The sequence below is a fragment of the Xenopus laevis genome, chromosome 9_10L (assembly GCF_017654675.1).
Source record: "Xenopus laevis strain J_2021 chromosome 9_10L, Xenopus_laevis_v10.1, whole genome shotgun sequence".
Lineage (NCBI taxonomy): Eukaryota > Metazoa > Chordata > Amphibia > Anura > Pipidae > Xenopus > Xenopus laevis.
This window is the reverse complement of record NC_054387.1, coordinates 137,001,540-137,020,366: the sequence shown is the minus strand read 5'-3', so window position 1 is coordinate 137,020,366 and position 18,827 is coordinate 137,001,540. Positions and strand designations below refer to the sequence as shown.

The following is an 18,827-nucleotide window of genomic DNA, read 5'->3' as shown; positions in this document are numbered from 1 at the left end:
TCTAATACATCTTCTAGGCAAAAGGAGCCCCCCTATAAGATATATTGGATGTAACTGTCAGTGAATATCTGACACCCAACTGCTGCATGAAGAGAGAATGAAGAGAAACAGATGCTGAGAGAGGAATAGTGAAGATAAACTTGATTATTTCAGAAACAATACAGAATATTTAATTGATTGTATTTACTGTAGTTTCTTATTTCAGTATGATGGAGCTTATATTACATTTTCATTTTTGCAATAGTTCCCCTTTAAAAGTGAACCACCCCTTTAATAAGATAAAGGGGAAGTGTGACCGGCACTTTGTATTTCCATGGTTACACACTTAGCGGAGAGGAAGGTCATTACATGGGACTCTAGGGTTTATATCTTATTCCCTGGGGTGCAAGTGCTGGAGTGCGCCCCTTTATTGCTCACTTGCACCCTGGGAATGTGTCTTATACACAGAGAAACCTTCTTCTGGATGAATCCTAAATAGAAATAAATACTGTTTCATTAGCACTGGGTGTGTATCAGATACAGCTCATGTCACACAGAGACACACAGGGGCTCATTTATCAACACTGGGGCAAATGTGCCCATGGGCAGTCACCCATGGCAACCAATCAAATTGCTGCATTCCTTGTTCTACTTGCAGCTGGAGTTAAAAATCTAATCACTGATTGGTTACTATAGTGAACTGCCTATGGGCAATTTGCCCGGTGTTGATAAATGAGCCCCACAGACTTTATTAGAATTGAAGTGAGGGCTAAATTGTATGTTTATGATTTACAGAGCAATTGTATGAAGCCTGTACAGCACAACTGGGAGACTTCGACTGGGAATCACATGCTGAGCCTAATGTGGAAGATTATCTGATAGATACTCAGTAACACTATGGAGAGCAACTCTGGGACACTGGGGATTGGCCAGTTTATGGGAGACCCTATTGCTGTGCTGCTATTCTTGTGTGTCCCCCTGCTCTATTAAATGTGGGTGCAGTACAGAGATGGGGTGATGGGTCAGTATGGAGGGTCTGTACTGGGGGGGTGCAGGGGACACTTGGGACACAGAAGTAAATGGCAGCGCAGCACTTGCAAATAAAGTTCCCTGGGCTGGAGGGAATGTGATCACTAGTGTAACTGCATTAGATTTGTAAATGTGAGCTGCTGATTGGTTGCTATGGGTTACTAGACCTGCAGCAAACTCACTGCCATTACATTCCTCTATACTCTTATTGTGTGCAGTGTAATTACACCACTAATTCATCTTCTGTCTCTGAATTGTCTGTTTTATAATAAAGTCTATAAATGTGTCAGTGTTTGTGTCTAATTCTACCCAAATGAACCCAAACTCCCCCACTTGGACTCATCCCCCCAGTTTGTATAACAATACCTTTGTCTATTGGAGACTGGAATGTTCCATTCTTCTTTGGGGGACGCAGTGGTGGGTGGGGGTCACTATTACATTTGCACACACAGTACTAATTGGCTTAATTAACAATATGAGTTAAAGTGGAGGTGTTTACTTGTGGCAGTGTGTAAAGTGTTCATTTCAGAAGTGATCACCTGTTTTACCCACAATGCAGCATTTTCCCATAATTCCAGTGCAGTTGTGATGGAGCGACGCACAATAGCGATTATTGACTTTCGAGCAATTGTGGTTATTATTGTGTATTTTTAGAGCACTAACATATTCCCCAGCGCAGTATAATAAATGGGTTTATACTAAGAACATGTGACATTACATAGAGACCAGTAACCCACACAACAGGTGACAAGGGAATCATCTCTGAGGCTGGTATTGGTCACTGTGAGACCCCTGGTGCCACCACAGAGTGTCCCTAAACCAATGGGAGCTCAATTCAGGACACAGGATTGGGCCCAGAGCCCCCAAGTGTAGCAGTAAGGAGATACAAGGAGCGTTTGGAATGACATAGTTAATCCCGGCCAATCTGATTCCCACAGTTAGGGGCCAATTCACTAACTTCAAGTGAAGGATTCGAAGTAAAAAAACTTCGAATTTCGAAGGTTTTTTTGGGCTACTTCGACCATCGAATGGACTACTACGACCTTCGACTACAACTACGACTTCGAATCGAAGGATTCAAACTAAAAATCGTTCAACTATTCGACCATTCGATAGTGGAAGTACTGTCTCTTTAAGAAAGAACTTCGACCCCCTAGTTCGCCATCTAAAAGCTACTGAAGTCAATGTTAGTCTATGGGGACGGTCCTCATAGGCTTGGCTAACATTTTTTGATCGAAGGATATTCCTTCGATCGCTGGATTTAAATCCTTCGAATCGTTCGATCGAAGGAATATCCTTTCTATCATTCGATCGAACTATCTGCGCTAAATCCTTCGACTTCGATATTCGAAAGTCGAAGGATTTCAATTCCTAGTCGAACATCGAGGGTTAATTAACCCTCGATATTGGACCCATAGTGAATCAGCCCCTTAGTCTTTCTCTCTGTACAACTGAATTAACAGAACCAGTATCTGTGATAAGAACAGAAAATATGGACTTTCTATTAACTGACCTGATCTGTGGGGTTGGGGGTTTTGATTTGATAAAAAGGGGGACAGTCAGGAATAAGGGAAAATGGGAATTAGCTTGTAAATAATATCAGTGGCGTTATTAGTGATACCCCCTATTTTACCCAATATAATCCTTCCCTATGATTGTTTCATCCCAGGTTCCTATTCTCCCCCATCTCCCACCCCACTCCCACCATCTGACTCCACTCCCACCATCTGACTCCACTCCCACCATTGATACCCCACTTCCACCATCTCCCAACCCACTCCCACCATCTGACCCCACCACCATCATCTGACTCCACTCCCACCATCTGACCCCACTCCCACCATCTCCCACCATCTCCCACCCCACTCCCATCGTCTGGCCCCACTCCCACTGTCTGACCCCACTCCCACCATCTGACCCCACTCCCACCATCTGACCCCACTCCCACCATCTGACCCCACTCCCACCATCTCCCACCCCACTCCCACTGTCTGACCCCACTCCAACCATCTGACTCCACTCCCACCATCTGACCCCACTCCCACCATCTCCCAACCCACTCCCACCATCTGACCCCACCACCATCATCTGACTCCACTCCCACCATCTGACCCCACTCCCACCATCTCCCACCATCTCCCACCCCACTCCCATCGTCTGGCCCCACTCCCACTGTCTGACCCCACTCCCACCATCTGACCCCACTCCCACCATCTGACCCCACTCCCACCATCTGACCCCACTCCCACCATCTGACCCCACTCCCACCATCTCCCACCCCACTCCCACTGTCTGACCCCACTCCAACCATCTGACTCCACTCCCACCATCTGACCCCACTCCCACCATCTCCCAACCCACTCCCACCATCTGACCCCACCACCATCATCTGACTCCACTCCCACCATCTGACCCCACTCCCACCATCTCCCACCATCTCCCACCCCACTCCCATCGTCTGGCCCCACTCCCACTGTCTGACCCCACTCCCACCATCTGACCCCACTCCCACCATCTGACCCCACTCCCACCATCTGACCCCACTCCCACCATCTGACCCCACTCCCACCATCTCCCACCCCACTCCCACTGTCTGACCCCACTCCAACCATCTGACTCCACTCCCACCATCTGACCCCACTCCCACCATTTGACCCCACTCCCACCATCTGACTCCACTCCCACCATCTCCCACTCCCACCATCTGACCCCACTCCCACCATCTGACCCCACTCCCACCATCTGACCCCACTCCCACCATCTTACCCATAGTGCCCACTATTCTGTTACTGCCAAACCCTCACTAAAAATTCTGTTTATTCCTTTACTGAATTATCTTTATTGAGATCATAGAGCTGGAAAAAAATCTGAAATTGCCTGTAATTATCATGTTAGTAACTGGGGTCACTTTTTTTACTACCCCCCCCATATCCCCAAGGTAAATAAGGGACAATAAACTGGGTTCAGGCAGATAATGTGGAAATGTGACTTTTATGTATTTGTGGTTTTGCTGGTTATTGTGTGACACTCAGTCAATGTGTAACTAAACTCAATGAGAAGAGTCAGAAAGAAAGTGAAAGGACCTTCCCCTCGTGGGTGTGAATCAGTATCAGGTCTCTGGGGGTAAGTCCAGTAAGTGAGTGAGTAATGGAAGTGGCTGTTGAATAATATTGATAAATATGTTCCTATTTGTCACTGGGGGACCTGTTTGTTCTCTTAGCGTCAGACTGGGGGGCCCAGGACAGTCACTTCAGTCTCTGCATCGGCTTCTACCAGAATAAAATCCAAACTATCTCTGTACTTACCTCCTGGCACTCACCAAACCTCTTGTTACCCCCGATACTGATCTTCCCCTGAACAACTCTCTATTTCCCTCCTCACATACTCCTTATTGGGCTGCTCAGATGATGCAGATTAAAGGATTCATTCAATTCTGTTATGATATATATATAAACCCCCCCCCCCACAGCACAAAGTACAGGAGACAAACAGCAAATCAATTGGGATTTTAAAGATCTGGGGTTATTGAGGCCATTGAGGAGAGTTGATTCTCTCACCAATATAATCACTTTATCAGCACTGGGGGGGGGGGTTCACTTCCAAACTTGTTAAACTCATCATTTGAGTTCCAGTCAAACTATAAACACATCAATGACTTCCCACAAACACCGATGCCCCAGTTTTACTGGACAGAATGATCTTCTTGGCAACACAACATGATTGTTATAAATTGTATTTCATGTTAATTATGTCCCTGATTTTAGTTCTTCTACTGAAAATGTAACTTCATGAAACAGATTATTGTTCTAGATCACTCCAGGAATGTGTCCTTATATAAAACTTGTCCATAAATCTCTGATTTGTTTTTTGTATCCAAACTGTATTTTTTCATTTTCAATAACTTTATGAGGTTCCAGAGGTTCTGAGGTTCCACCTTGATCATCATCATCTGCAGGAAGATAATCAGAGCATTTCCCATGTTATATTCTACATACAAACAACATATCAAGCGCTGGGCAGGGCTAATACGATTTATAAACAATTCCATCGAGTAGGATGATGAGTGGAGATATAAATTTAGGTAAAAGTTTTGAAGGAAAGAGAATTTCTCAGTCTTATTAGAGAAATGAGATGGTTCTCTGACCCATGAAGAGACATCGGAAATAGTGACAGTCCCATCAGAAACAAATAGTGATAAACATGTGCCATAGAATCAATCAATACATATATACTCAAACCATATGTACTGTATGACAAGTGGATAATTATGAATGAAGTGAGATGCACTAGTGCAATTGATATTTACACTAAGAGCAGAACTAGTAGAAGTGAAAATTGGTTTAACAGGAATATTCTCACCTGTTTTCTGTTCAAGCTTACGGTAAGTGTTCTTCTTCTTCTTCTTCCCCAATATACACCTCACAGTAACCAGTGACACTCTCATGACAATGAACAGCACAAGAACAACTGAGACAAATATAATAATGTTCTTGGTTCCTGCAGGAAACACAATACAGGACTCATTCCAGCCCAATGCAAATCTCACACAATCATTCCAACGAGCCTCTCCCTTGATATTACTGATATATCATGTTCCAGGGGAGCTCAGACTTACAAAGAACTGACCAGGGAGATTAAAGTAAATCTGTCAATAAACATTTAAAGGTCTATAGGGCTCATTTACTAGCGCAATTGATTGCACCTTCAATAAGATACGTGCAATTTCTAGTGTCCCGTTTTATCAGAAATACGGCATTTTCCATATAATTTCTGCATCATCGCAGTCCAAAAGTGTTGATGCACCTGATGTGTTCAATTTCTTGCAACACAAAACAGACCCAAATTCTACTAAAAATCTTTTCCAGTGTTGGCAGTTAATTGACACGGGTTCTTGTGAGAAACCCGCCACCTTTAGAGATGGATTCCTCTGGTTCAACTGGCTCACTATGCCCAATCTATAACAGGGGGTTGATTGGTGCAGAGCACAATTGTGTGTATGTGTAAGAAGCAACAACTGGAATTACACATCAGAAATGATCCTTTTTGTCTCTCTCTGGCCTCAGGTACAAAGTTTATTGGAACACTGATTAGGAAAACACTTGCTTTGCAGACAAACAATTGGCACCTTTATCCAGTTTTAGACTTGGCCCAGGGTGATAAAAGGACCCGCATGTATATATATGTGACTTTAATGATCACTTCATATATATTAGGGACTTCTGACTGCCACCAAAATGTCATACTTTGCTGAATTGCATATTCAAACTGTGCTAAAGAACAACAATATAATGACATTTAGGTGCAAATACCTTCTTTGGGGGATTCTAGTGGTTCTCACCTGTGAGTTGCACCTTTAGTGTTTGCACAAGAGGTTGGGCGAGGGCCTGATGTTCCACCACACAAGAGATCTCCATCCCCTGACTCTCAGCTGTTGGGAGGAACCGGTAGGAAGACTCCAGAGCAGAACTGTTAATCCTCTTTATCTCTGAGGCTTCCACACGACTTCCATTCAGGGTCCAACTCACAGCAATGGATTCTGGGTAATACCCCCACACTTGGCACATGAGCGTCTGCTCCTTATTCACATAAAATGGCTCATGGGTGATGTGTATGGACTGGATGGCTGGAAGGGCAAAGGACATAGTTATTTTATCATAATGTTATGTTATGAAAATTTGTTTTTATTTCAATAAGAAACAGGGACCGAACTAGGTCTAGGCAACAGTTGGGGTGTGGGCAATGGTACTTGGTCATTTCACTTATAAGAAAACTACAAAAAGTCTAAATTCGAAAACCTGACATCTCAAACCTGTCAAGGTGATGTATAAGTCAATGGCAGATGTCCCTATCCCAATTTGAAGATATCGTGGCCTGTGCTGGGTTTAGCCCAATAATCTGAAAAATTTAGTGATTGAGTCTGAGAAATTCACAAGATTGAGTTTTCTCTCAATTTTATTGAGATTTTTCCTGACCAGACCTTTTCGAGTTTTTTTTTATTGATAAGATAAAATAGTGGATGGAAGTTTGGTCGAGCTTGGTTTAATAAAAATGTGAGATAAATTTGAGTTTTAGTAAATAATCCCCTAAATGTCTAGTTGCCTTTGACTTCTACTAGATATTGTATGAAGCTCCACCCAAACATGGACACGTTATCTGAGCTACAAATACAAGGGTTGTGGCTGTAGGATGAGAGGACTTTACAGTCCAGCCCTAGAGGAACAGCTGATATGTTGGTTTAGAAAGGACCATCATGCATCACTTCATCTTTTCCTGTAAGAAATACATATAATATATATGGCAATATTGAGTATGTGCAGCTGTCTGCAGCAAAATTGAAAATTTAGCAGCATGAGATGTTGCCCTCCATCACCACCCCCTGTCTCAACAGAGACAAAAATATGGAGCATGTTTTGGGGGAAACTGGTGCAGTTGAGGTAGGGGAGGAAGGGCTCTCTAGAAATAATACCTTTTCTCTATGGTTTTCATTCTACTTTAAAGGGAAGAGGGCACAAGAAGTATGCACCCCAGTGTTGTGCCTTTCTGCCTACCCCTATTTCTAGTCTTGACCCACAGACCTGATTCCTCACATTGAACCAAGAGCTATTTGCCAAGATCCCTTATAAGTGCAATGTAACCCTACCCTCACCTTGTTCCATTGTGAAGTGATGGATTCTGGGGTTGCAGCTATTTGTGGCAAAATATACTAAGTGTTCACTTTTAATATTCCATAATGAATGTAATGATGAGTCTTATCATAAATATGCCCCTTGGATGTTTATCGTTACCTGGATAGATGAGCTGGAAATCCTCCTGGAGAGGGACAGTGAGAGAGAAATGTTGGACCCGGACAGAGAAGATCTGGTTCCTGTTCTCCTTGGTGGGTACAATGGTCACTGTGCTGGTTGTACTGTGGGTGCCATCTGGGTCTCTCTGGGACTTATTCACAGTAACACCAGGTAATATCTCCCCATCTCTCAGCCATTTAACATCAAGATCCTGGGGGTAGAAGCCAGTGATGGAGGCTCTCAGGACACTCGTCTTATTCTCACTAACAACTTTATTAGTGATTGTGATCTGTGGGGGGGCTGAAAGAAATGATTTATTTTGTATTTTTGTATCAGTCTTCTAATGTCACATTGTCCCTCACTATAACAGAACATTAAGTACCCATCACCCCCAGGAATTACACTAAGATATAAAATTCTATTTATACCTTGAATTTCTAGTATAATCTCCTTTTCTTGCTTCTCTGGGCTGTAAGTGACTGTACAGGTATAAATGCCACCATCAGATACCTGTGTATTAGACACAGACAGAGAGGCCTCTCCCCATGGTGCTAAATTGGAGTTGAGAGAGAACCGGGGATCCATTGTGCTCACTCCATTGTCATACGTCAGTATTCTCCTTCCATTGAAATCCCACTCTATGGTCAAGAATTTGGGATCAGCAGGGGATTTATCCACATGGAATGTGCAGGGAATCAGGACGTTGGAACCCTTTGTAGAAATTTGGGTGGTGGGAGATACCACCTCCAGAACAGCACCTGCAGGTCAAGGGAGACAAAGCAACATATTATGAATATAATATATTATATTTATAATATATTATGAATACATTGTGTTACAAAGATGTTTATCGTTATTTACAATTAGTTTCATATTAAATAAAATTGAAGGTGGATCCAAACAGGTCACGGTGTGATAGTTCTACTGGGGGGGGAGAGATAGGGTTCAATGATCCAAAACCAGCTCTTCTGACAAGCAGAGCAAATGTACTCGCAGAACAACTCTTTACAACCCACTTACCTTGAATAAATATTCCTTATTAATGAAAGTTACCGAACTCACAGAAGACATTAGTGGCATATTTGGGAGATCTCTCATGTTCTCATGTTCTCTCTTTGTCTCTAATGTTCACTTTTATTTACCATTACAAGGCACGGCCATGGGAGCCCCATTCACATAAACTATGTGATATATTGGGTGTTCCTAGAAAGGCTACATCACTTCATACATCATATTCTTGCCCAATATTGCTACACTGACCGTCTGCCCATTATCTGGGATGGATAAGTGAATTAATTCATAGAACTCTACTCTTAGTATTTGGTTGTCTTATTTACTTTCTCATATAGTTTAGAAAGACTAGATGTTTTAGCTAAATAATAAATGGTATCTCAGATAATTAGGAAATGACAGTTACCAATGCTACTCTGTATTATAGTAGCCGCCATATTGTTTCTACTGAATGGGCCATCCCTGTAGGGGAATTCATCTCCTGATTGTTACAGGTCATAGTGAAAGATTAACCAGAAATTGCAGAATGAATTTCCTAGTCATATAGGGTGAAATTCCTCTTTCTCTTCTTCAGGGAAACAAGATGGATTTGATATCTTAAAACCTTTGAGCCTCATGGTCTGAATAAAGAACATTACTTGCAGCCAAACCTTATCAAATGCGTTTTGTATTGGTTTAAATATTTCCAGGCCTTCATCCAGAATCTGGCGATGGATAAGTGGATGTTTGATCTTGGATGAAAACGTTACCATTTATGTTGTCTAATAAATGTTTTATGGTACGAATATCAATTATTTATATATATATTTATAAATACTCCATTTGCTGGGGGTGCTGTCCATAAGTAGACTGTTTATTTGATGGTGGGGGTTCAGTAGAACATTCATATTCCCTGTTAGGATTTAAGGAGAATGTTGGCTTCAATGGAATCAGAACCTTAGGTCCTGTAGACTTTATTAGACATCAACAGGGATAATCTGGGACATTCAATTCTTCTCTATATATCCAAGGAGGAGAAGGAGGAGGAGAAGGAGGAGGATACACATACAATACAGGAATTGGCCAACTCCAGACTTCTCACTAAATATTTACAAGAGATACATCTCTGTGAGCCACACCACACGCCATTATGTCTTACTAGATTTATTTCAATGCAACTGGGTTATGGGGTGTCACCTAAAGACCTAGATCTCCTAGAGACAAAGTTACAGGCAGATTTTAAAGGGATACTGTCATGGGAAAAAAAATCAGTTTAATAGTGCTGCTCCAGCAGAATTCTGCACTGAAATCCATTTCTCAAAAGAGCAAACAGATTTTTTTATATTTAAGTTTGAAATCTGACATGGGGCTAGACATTTTGTCAATTTCCCAGCTGCCCCTGGTCATGTGACTTGTGCTCTGATAAACTTCAATCACTCTTTACTGCTGTACTGCAAGTTGGAGTGATATCACCCCCTCCCTTCCTCCCCCAGCACCCAAACAACAGAACAATGGGAAGGTAACCAGATAACAGCTCCCTAACACAAGATAACAGCTGCCTGGTAGATCTAAGAACAGCACTCAATAGTAAAATCCAGGTCCCACTGAGACACATTCAGTTACATTGAGAATGAAAAACAGCAGCCTGCCAGAAAGCATTTCTCTCCTAAAGTGCAGACACAAGTCACATGACTTGGGGCAGCTGGGAAATTGACAAAATGTCTAGCCCCATGTCAGATTTTAAAAATGAATATAAAAAAATCTGTTTGCTCTTTTGAGAAATGGATTTCAGTGCAGAATTCTGCTGGAGCAGCACTATTAACTGATTCAATTTGAAAAAAAATTTTTTTCCCATGACAGTATCCCTTTAAGGTCACATTTATTTTTCATGATGCATTTAATACCATGAAACGTTGGACTATAAGTAAGAACACAAGATAAAGCCTCAGACCTACAGTATTTCTTGTTTTTTGGAGAGAAATCTCACATTGCCCAAATCCTACTAGAAATGTCATCATCACAAAGTAAATATCTTGAAAAATGTTGTCTGTTCGGTTGAACCTGTTATTCGATTATTCCTGATGCCTAAGGACTGGGCTAATGATACAGGGGTTTATATAGAGGCCAATATTGTATTCCACAAATGTCTTTATCCTCCTACTTCACACGTTGTCCTCTGCAATTCCACAAGTCCTCTTCTCTACACCACAATCATTCGTTCTTTTTGTCGTGCTTTAGCCAAGGGGCTAGGAGTGAATTTTGCTTTAGTATATAAAGTCCCATGGGACAACTGGATCACATATTAACCCTCTTACTAACACAATATACACATTTGCTGAACTACAAACCTATTGTAGACTTTCTCAGTCATATATTTGTATGTGTGCAAGTTAAAGTTGTGCAGAGTTTGTGCATCGGGACATAAACCCACAATGGTCACACAATCCACCAGATTCTTTAATAAAGTCAAACCAGTGGCAACTCCTTTCAAAATTTGGATATAAACTATTATTAGAGTCTCTTACCTGTCTGCTTGTAGAGAAAAAGACAGAGAATTCGCAGGACCCGGAGGAACTGGATAAGTCTGGTATCCGTCCCTAATTCAGCCATTCCTTTATTCCTCAGTTCCAGCCGCTCTACATAACCCTGTGAGTTTAGAGTTGGGGTTCAGAAGTTTGTAGCCCCCCCCAGATAGACCAATTTGTTCCCCACTTGGAACTTGAGATCATCCAGTCATGACAAGCAGAAGAGAAATAAAATATTAAATAAAATCTCGTGTTGTTCCTTTTGTACAGAGTCAACAGTCACTCGCAGATATCGTGTCCCCAATTATCCTTTTACTTTCACTTTCTTTTTGTGTATTATATAGTTATGACACATATTCATATGACACAGGGGGGTGATGACTAAACACACGGATATTTACTTCACAAAGACGTTGTTATTGACCATGTTTGCGCCATTTTTGACAAATTAAAGGGATACTGTCATGGGGAAAAATTTTTTTTTCAAAGTGAATCAGTTAATAGTGCTGCTCCAGCAGAATTCTGCACTGAAATCCATTTCTCAAAACAGCAAACAGATTTTTTTATATTCAATTTTGAAATCTGACATGGGGCTAGACATTTTGTCAATTTCCCAGCTGCCCCTGGTCATGTGACTTGTGCCTGCACTTTAGGAGAGAAATGCTTTCTGGCAGGCTGCTGTTTTTCGATTCGAAGGATTTTAATCCATAGATCAAACGATTTTTCTTTGACCAAAAAAAGATAGCAAAGCCTATGGGGACCTTCCCCATAGGCTAACATTGACTTCAGTAGGTTTTAGGTGGCGAACTAGGGGGTCGAAGTTTTTTTTTAAAGAGACAGTACTTCGATTATCTAATGGTCGATTAGTCGAACGATTTTTAGTTCGAATTGTTCAATTTGAAGTCGTAGTCGAGGTCGAAATAGCCAAAAAAAACATTCGAAATTTGAAGTTTTTTTTTATTCTATTCCTTCACTCGAGCTTAGTAAATGGGCCCCTTACTGTTACTGTTACTGCTCACAGCCAACATGTTACTATGAATTATGTGACATAAAGAACACACAATCCTTAAAGGAGACTCTGATTGAAACTGATGTTTTTTATATACAGAACATTGCCATCCCCAGGATATTGCTGCCAAATTCCAAACGGCAGAAGCAAAAATATTCAATAAAAAAGAGAAGGTTGAAAAAGAGAATAACAACTTTTCTCTTCTGCTTGTATTTAATTCTTAGGCACATTTGGCTCCCCCTATAAGTGTCACTTTCTCTCAGGACACCTAGTGGACACTTAGTGATATTACTATTGCTGAAATATTTTGCTTAAAGGGATACTGTCATGGGAAAAAACATTTTTTTCAAAATGAATCAGTTAATAGTGCTGCTCCAGCAGAATTCTGCACTGAAATCCATTTCTCAAAAGAGCAAACAGATTTTTTTTATATTCAATTTTGAAATCTGACATGGGGCTAGACATATTGTCAATTTCCCAGCTGCCCCAAGTCATGTGACTTGTGCTCTGATAAACTTCAATCACTCTTTACTGCTGTACTGCAAGTTGGACTGATATCACCCCCTCCCTTTCCCCCCCCCCCAGCAGCCTAACAATAGAACAATGGGAAGGTAACCAGATAGCAGCTCCCTAACACAAGATAACAGCTGCCTGGTAGATCTAAGAACAACACTCAATAGTAAAATCCAGGTCCCACTGAGACACATTCAATTACATTGAGAAGGAAAAACAGCAGCCTGCCAGAAAGCATTTCTCTCCTAAAGTGCAGGCACAAGTCACATGACCAGGGGCAGCTGGGAAATTGACAATATGTCTAGCCCCATGTCAGATTTCAAAATTGAATATAAAAAAATCTGTTTGCTCTTTTGAGAAATGGATTTCAGTGCAGAATTCTGTTGGAGCAGCACTATTAACTGATTCATTTTGGGAAAAAATTTTTTTCCTCATGACAGTATCCCTTTAAGGGAACGATCCAAAAATAAGAATTTGTAAAAAGAATCATTGCATCAAGTTAAAAATATAATGCATTAAAAATGTACAATTTAAAATCTATTCCCAGCTGCTTGTCTCCTCCCAGCCTCTGGCCAGCTTTGGAGTCAGGTTAATTTGCATAACAGCTCTGCCTCTCTCTCATTGGCTGTCAGCGCTGTCCATCCTATATTGTCAATTCTAGGCAATTTATGTAATAAAAACTGATACATTCAGTTTGGTCATTTGGAGAACAAAGACATCTGTACCTTTTATTCATTTGTCAGAACGTGCACTTTACAGAAATATATGATTCAAAGATAAGGCAACGGTGAGTGGAATTTTGGCCTTGAAATCAGAAGATTTCTGGAGTGATACTTTGGAAATTTGGAAGTTTTTGACCTGTACAAGTGAGAAATCTCCATAGTTAAATGCGGAGATCAGCAGGTTTGTACAAACACAGAGAACAACTTTAGTTTAAAGGAGGTTCCAGGGCAGACAGTTATTGGGGGGATGGTTTGCACAGGGGAGGGCGGGACTTTGCTCCAGTTTTGTGACATCACAGCCAGGTGTTGCCACTCCCACTCAGCAACTGTACACCTGGCTCTCAGAGAAACTGTGTGTAATATTTTATTTTATATTAAAAAGTAAGCATTTTGGTAAACAAATATATATATTATCATTTCTGTCCATCTAGATAATTTCATTTATTTTAATAGTTTCCCTGTAAACATGAACTGAAAGTATCCTCCAATTTATTGAGTGGTCTCTTTAGACAAATATTGGGTCTTGCATTATTATCCTTTATTTATATAGCACCAATATATCCTTCAGAACATTCCAGAGTTTATACATTGTTCCCATCAGTCCCTGCCCCAGTGATCTTACAATCTAAGGTCCCTATCACATTCCCATCAGTCCCTGCCCCAGTGAGCTTACAATCTAAGGTCCCTATCACATTCCCATCAGTCCCTACCCCAGTGAGCTTACAATCTAAGGTCCCTATCACATTCCCATTAGTCACTGCCCCAGTGAGTTTACAATCTAAGGTCCCTATCACATTCCCATCAGTCCCTGTCCCAGTGAGCTTACAATCTAAGGTCCCTATCACATTCCCATCAGTCCCTGCCCCAGTGAGCTTACAATCTAAGGTCCCTATCACATTCCCATCAGTCCCTGCCCCAGTGAGTTTACAATCTAAGGTCCCTAAGCTCCCTATCACATTCCTATCAGTCCCTGCCCCAGTGAGCTTACAATCTAAGGTCCCTATCACATTCCCATCAGTCCCTGCCCCAGTGAGTTTACAATCTAAGGTCCCTATCATATTCCCATCAGTCCCTGCCCCAGTGAGCTTAAAATCCGAGGTCCCTAACATAGTCCTATCAATTCCTGCCTCAGTGAGTTTACAATCTAAGGTCCCTATCACATTCCCATCAGTCCCTGCCCCAGTAAGCTTACAATCTAAGGTCCCTATCACATTCCCATCAGTCCCTGCCCCAGTAAGCTTACAATCTAAGGTCCCTATCACATTCCCATCAGTCCCTGCCCCAGTAAGCTTACAATCTAAGGTCCCTATCATATTCCCATCAGTCCCTGCCCCAGTAAGCTTACAATCTAACGTCCCTATCACATTTCCATCGGTCCCTGCCCCAGTAAGCTTACAATCTAAGGTCCCTATCACATTTCCATCGGTCCCTGCCCCAGTGAGTTTACAATCTAAGGTCCCTATCACATTCCCATCAGTCCCTGCCCCAGTAAGCTTACAATCTAAGGTCCCTATCACATTTCCATCGGTCCCTGCCCCAGTGAGTTTACAATCTAAGGTCCCTATCATATTCCCATCAGTCCCTGCCCCAGTGAGTTTACAATCTAAGGTCCCTATATCATTCCCATAAGTCCCTGCCCCAGTGAGCTGACAATCTAAGGTCCCTATAACATTCTCATCAGTCCCTGCCCCAATGATCTTACAATCTAAGGTCTCTATCATATTCCCTATCACCTTCTCATCAGTCCCTGCCCCAGTGAGCTGAAAATCTAAGGTCCCTATAACATTCCTATCAGTCCCTGTCCCAGTGAGGTTAAAGTGAGGTCCCTATCATGGTCCTATCAATTCCTCCCCCAGTAATCTTACAATCTAAGGTCCCTATCACATTCCCATCAGTCCCTGCCCCAATGAGCCAACAATCTAAGGTCCCTATCACATTCTCATCAGTCCCTGCCCCAGTGAGCTTACAATCTAAGGTCTCTATAACATTCCTATCAGTCCCTACCCCAGTGAGCTTACAATCTAAGGTCCCTATCACATTCCCATCAGTCCCTGCCCCAGTGAGCTGACAATCTAAGGTCCCTATCACATTCCCATCAGTTCCTGCCCCAGTGAGCTGACAATCTAAGGTCCCTATAACATTCTCATCAGTCCCTGTCCCAGTGAGGTTAAAATGTGAGGTTCCTATCACATTCCCATCAGTCCCTGCCCCAGTGAGCTGACAATCTAAGGTCCCTATCACATTCCCATCAGTCCCTGCCCCAGTGAGCTGACAATCTAAGGTCCCTATAACATTCTCATCAGTCCCTGTCCCAGTGAGGTTAAAATGTGAGGTCCCTATCATAATCCTATCAATTCCTCCCCCACTGATCTTACAATCTAAGGTCCCTATCACATTCCCATCAGTCCCTGCCCCAGTGAGTTTACAATCTAAGGTCCCTATCACATTCCCATCAGTCCCTGTCCCAGTGAGCTTACAATCTAAGGTCCCTATCACATTCCCATCAGTCCCTACCCCAGTGAGTTTACAATCTAAGGTCCCTATCACATTCCCATCAGTCCCTGCCCCAGTGAGCTTACAATCTAAGGTCCCTATCACATTCCCATCAGTCCCTGCCCCAGTGAGCTTACAATCTAAGGTCTCTATCATATTCCCATCAGTCCCTGCCCCAGTGAGCTTACAATCTAAGGTCCCTATCATATTCCCATCAGTCCCTGCCCCAGTGAGCTTACAATCTAAGGTCTCTATCATATTCCCATCAGTCCCTGCCCCAGTGAGCTTACAATGTAAGGTTCCTATCACATTCTCATCAGTCCCTGTCCCAGTGAGGTTAAAATGTGAGGTTCCTATCACATTCCCATCAGTCCCTGCCCCAGTGAGCTGACAATCTAAGGTCCCTATCACATTCCCATCAGTCCCTGCCCCAGTGAGCTGACAATCTAAGGTCCCTATAACATTCTCATCAGTCCCTGTCCCAGTGAGGTTAAAATGTGAGGTCCCTATCATAATCCTATCAATTCCTCCCCCACTGATCTTACAATCTAAGGTCCCTATCACATTCCCATCAGTCCCTGCCCCAGTGAGTTTACAATCTAAGGTCCCTATCACATTCCCATCAGTCCCTGTCCCAGTGAGCTTACAATCTAAGGTCCCTATCACATTCCCATCAGTCCCTACCCCAGTGAGTTTACAATCTAAGGTCCCTATCACATTCCCATCAGTCCCTGCCCCAGTGAGCTTACAATCTAAGGTCCCTATCACATTCCCATCAGTCCCTGCCCCAGTGAGCTTACAATCTAAGGTCTCTATCATATTCCCATCAGTCCCTGCCCCAGTGAGCTTACAATCTAAGGTCCCTATCATATTCCCATCAGTCCCTGCCCCAGTGAGCTTACAATCTAAGGTCCCTATCACATTCCCATCAGTCCCTGCCCCAGTAAGCTTACAATCTAAGGTCCCTATCACATTCCCATCAGTCCCTGCCCCAGTAAGCTTACAATCTAAGGTCCCTATCACATTCCCATCAATCCCTGCCCCAGTAAGTTTACAATCTAAGGTCCCTATCATATTCCCATCAGTCCCTGCCCCAGTAAGCTTACAATCTAACGTCCCTATCACATTTCCATCGGTCCCTGCCCCAGTAAGCTTACAATCTAAGGTTCCTATCACATTCTCATCAGTCCCTGCCAAGAGCTGGCTGTAAACTTTATGTTTATGATGAGGGGGAGTTTATGATTTTGGAATTATATTTACAGAAAAGTAGAGGCTAACAAAGAGTAAACAGTAGTAACCCCACACTATCGGATTCTTTTATTCTAAAATGAATTTAAAATTATACAGTACCCTTGAGGTGCATCAATCAGTGTTTCGTGTTTCGTGTAATCGATTCAATACTAACTTAGCGACCAATTAATTTATTGATAAAAACCATCAATTAATTTATGAATTCATTAATCAATTTGTAGTTCATTAATTAAAGTGCCTGTGCTTCAATATACAATCAATTAACTATGAATTCATTTTAGATCATCAAACAATTAAGGTGCCAGTGCTAATAAATATCAGTTTTAAAAATGATTTTTTTTAAAATAGCTTTTAACCATTTGCAAGCAAAATAATAGAAATAAAAGAGATTGAAAAGGAAAATAGGAGAGGCTGCCAAACAGAATGCCGTGTTTAGTTTAAAGACAGAGCAGGGAAATCATAAACGTAATCAATGTGGGGCAGCAGGTGAGAAGGGACGAAAAAAAGGGAGGTGAGTGGGAGGCAAATCAAGAATAATGACAAATGCAGAGATTAAACGAAGAATGGTATTTGACCTAGTGAGTATTTATATGTTTTCTTTCATTAGTATTGCTGAACAGTAGCCTAACCTACCTAACTGCTAGTTGACCCAGAGGAAGGCAAAAAACCTTCCTTATTGACTGTGAGGTGCTGACTTAGGAAACAATCATTTCAAGCTGGCAAAGCACTGGTGCTGCCTTCTACTTGTCTTTCTACCTGCTGTATTGCTCTGTGGCTGGGTAGGGTTGGGGTGGAGATTAAGAGCTTAGCAGAAGAAGCAACATGTAAAAGTGGGGAAATATAAAGCTTTTGGGCAAGGGTACAAAAATACACTTATGTATTATAAGGGATAATGAACCCCCTTCTGTAAATAAGGATATATATATATATATATATATATATATATATATATATTTTTTTTTTTTTTTTTCAACCAACGTAGAGCCGGCACTCTCGAATAAAGTGTTCATTTGCCTGGGTGCAAAATCAATAAATTATCTCCATATCTTATATATACATATATAAAATATATTTGTGTTTGTGTAAAACACCAGCATGCATTTACGTGTGGGCTGCTTTAATTTATTGACTGGGCTGCTTTTTACTCCCTGTCCGCCCTGATTTCACATATCACACTTTCATCTGGTTCACCCCCATACATGTGGTTGGGGGTTTCTCCTGAATCCGAGGGTCAATGTGTCTCTCTGTTTCCACCAGGATTTCCCACATCTATGTTGGTGCCTATTGCCCTTGCCTTGGGGTAATGCCCCACTTACTGACTCCTCTTACTTAATGTTACCCCCCAGCAGTGCTAAAGTGCTTGTGTTTGATGGATGTGTGCAAGATGTAGGGATGGGTCCCCGGGTTAGGCTGGGCATCTGAGTGGGTCAGGGCTTGGTTTGGGTAGACGAGGAGCTTGGGAGTAAGTGTCCTGCTTTTCACATTGGCAATGCTTTGATTTGGGCACCTTGGATATTAATCTGTTATTGTT

At 42.1% G+C, this 18,827-nt stretch overlaps 2 protein-coding genes across 4 annotated transcripts in view; one reads left to right on the top strand and one right to left on the bottom strand.

Annotated features, from left to right (window-relative positions):
• The window catches only part of LOC108704743, a 46,387-nt gene extending 45,093 nt beyond the window's left edge, over positions 1-1,294 (top strand). For all 3 annotated transcript variants that reach the window (XM_041576410.1, XM_041576407.1, XM_041576406.1), the window contains one exon: positions 775-1,294. In XM_041576410.1, the coding sequence (XP_041432344.1) occupies positions 775-872 (98 nt within the window). In that variant the 3' untranslated portion in view covers positions 873-1,294. The remainder of the gene's footprint in view (positions 1-774) is intronic.
• A 3,036-nt stretch (positions 1,295-4,330) lies between these two features.
• On the bottom strand, positions 4,331-11,637 carry LOC121398221 (signal-regulatory protein beta-1-like). Its single transcript, XM_041577098.1, has 6 exons — positions 11,309-11,637; positions 8,222-8,551; positions 7,794-8,093; positions 6,347-6,631; positions 5,368-5,505; positions 4,331-4,957 (listed from the first exon to the last, which is right to left on the bottom strand). The coding sequence occupies exons 1-6, from the start codon at positions 11,391-11,393 to the stop codon at positions 4,839-4,841; spliced, it is 1,257 nt and encodes a 418-aa protein (XP_041433032.1). The 5' UTR covers positions 11,394-11,637; the 3' UTR covers positions 4,331-4,838.
• Positions 11,638-18,827: the final 7,190 nt, after the last annotated feature.

Excerpts from the sequence above, each read along its gene's own strand:
- LOC121398221 (XM_041577098.1), bottom strand. The coding sequence starts at position 11,393 with ATGGCTGAATTAGGGACGGATACCAGACTTATCCAGTTCCTCCGGGTC. Across the intron at positions 8,094-8,221 it reads GATTATACTAGAAATTCAAG|CCCCCCCACAGATCACAATC; the intron begins GTATAAATAGAA and ends CATTTCTTTCAG. Across the intron at positions 4,958-5,367 it reads TAAGCTTGAACAGAAAACAG|ATGATGATGATCAAGGTGGA; the intron begins GTGAGAATATTC and ends ATCTTCCTGCAG.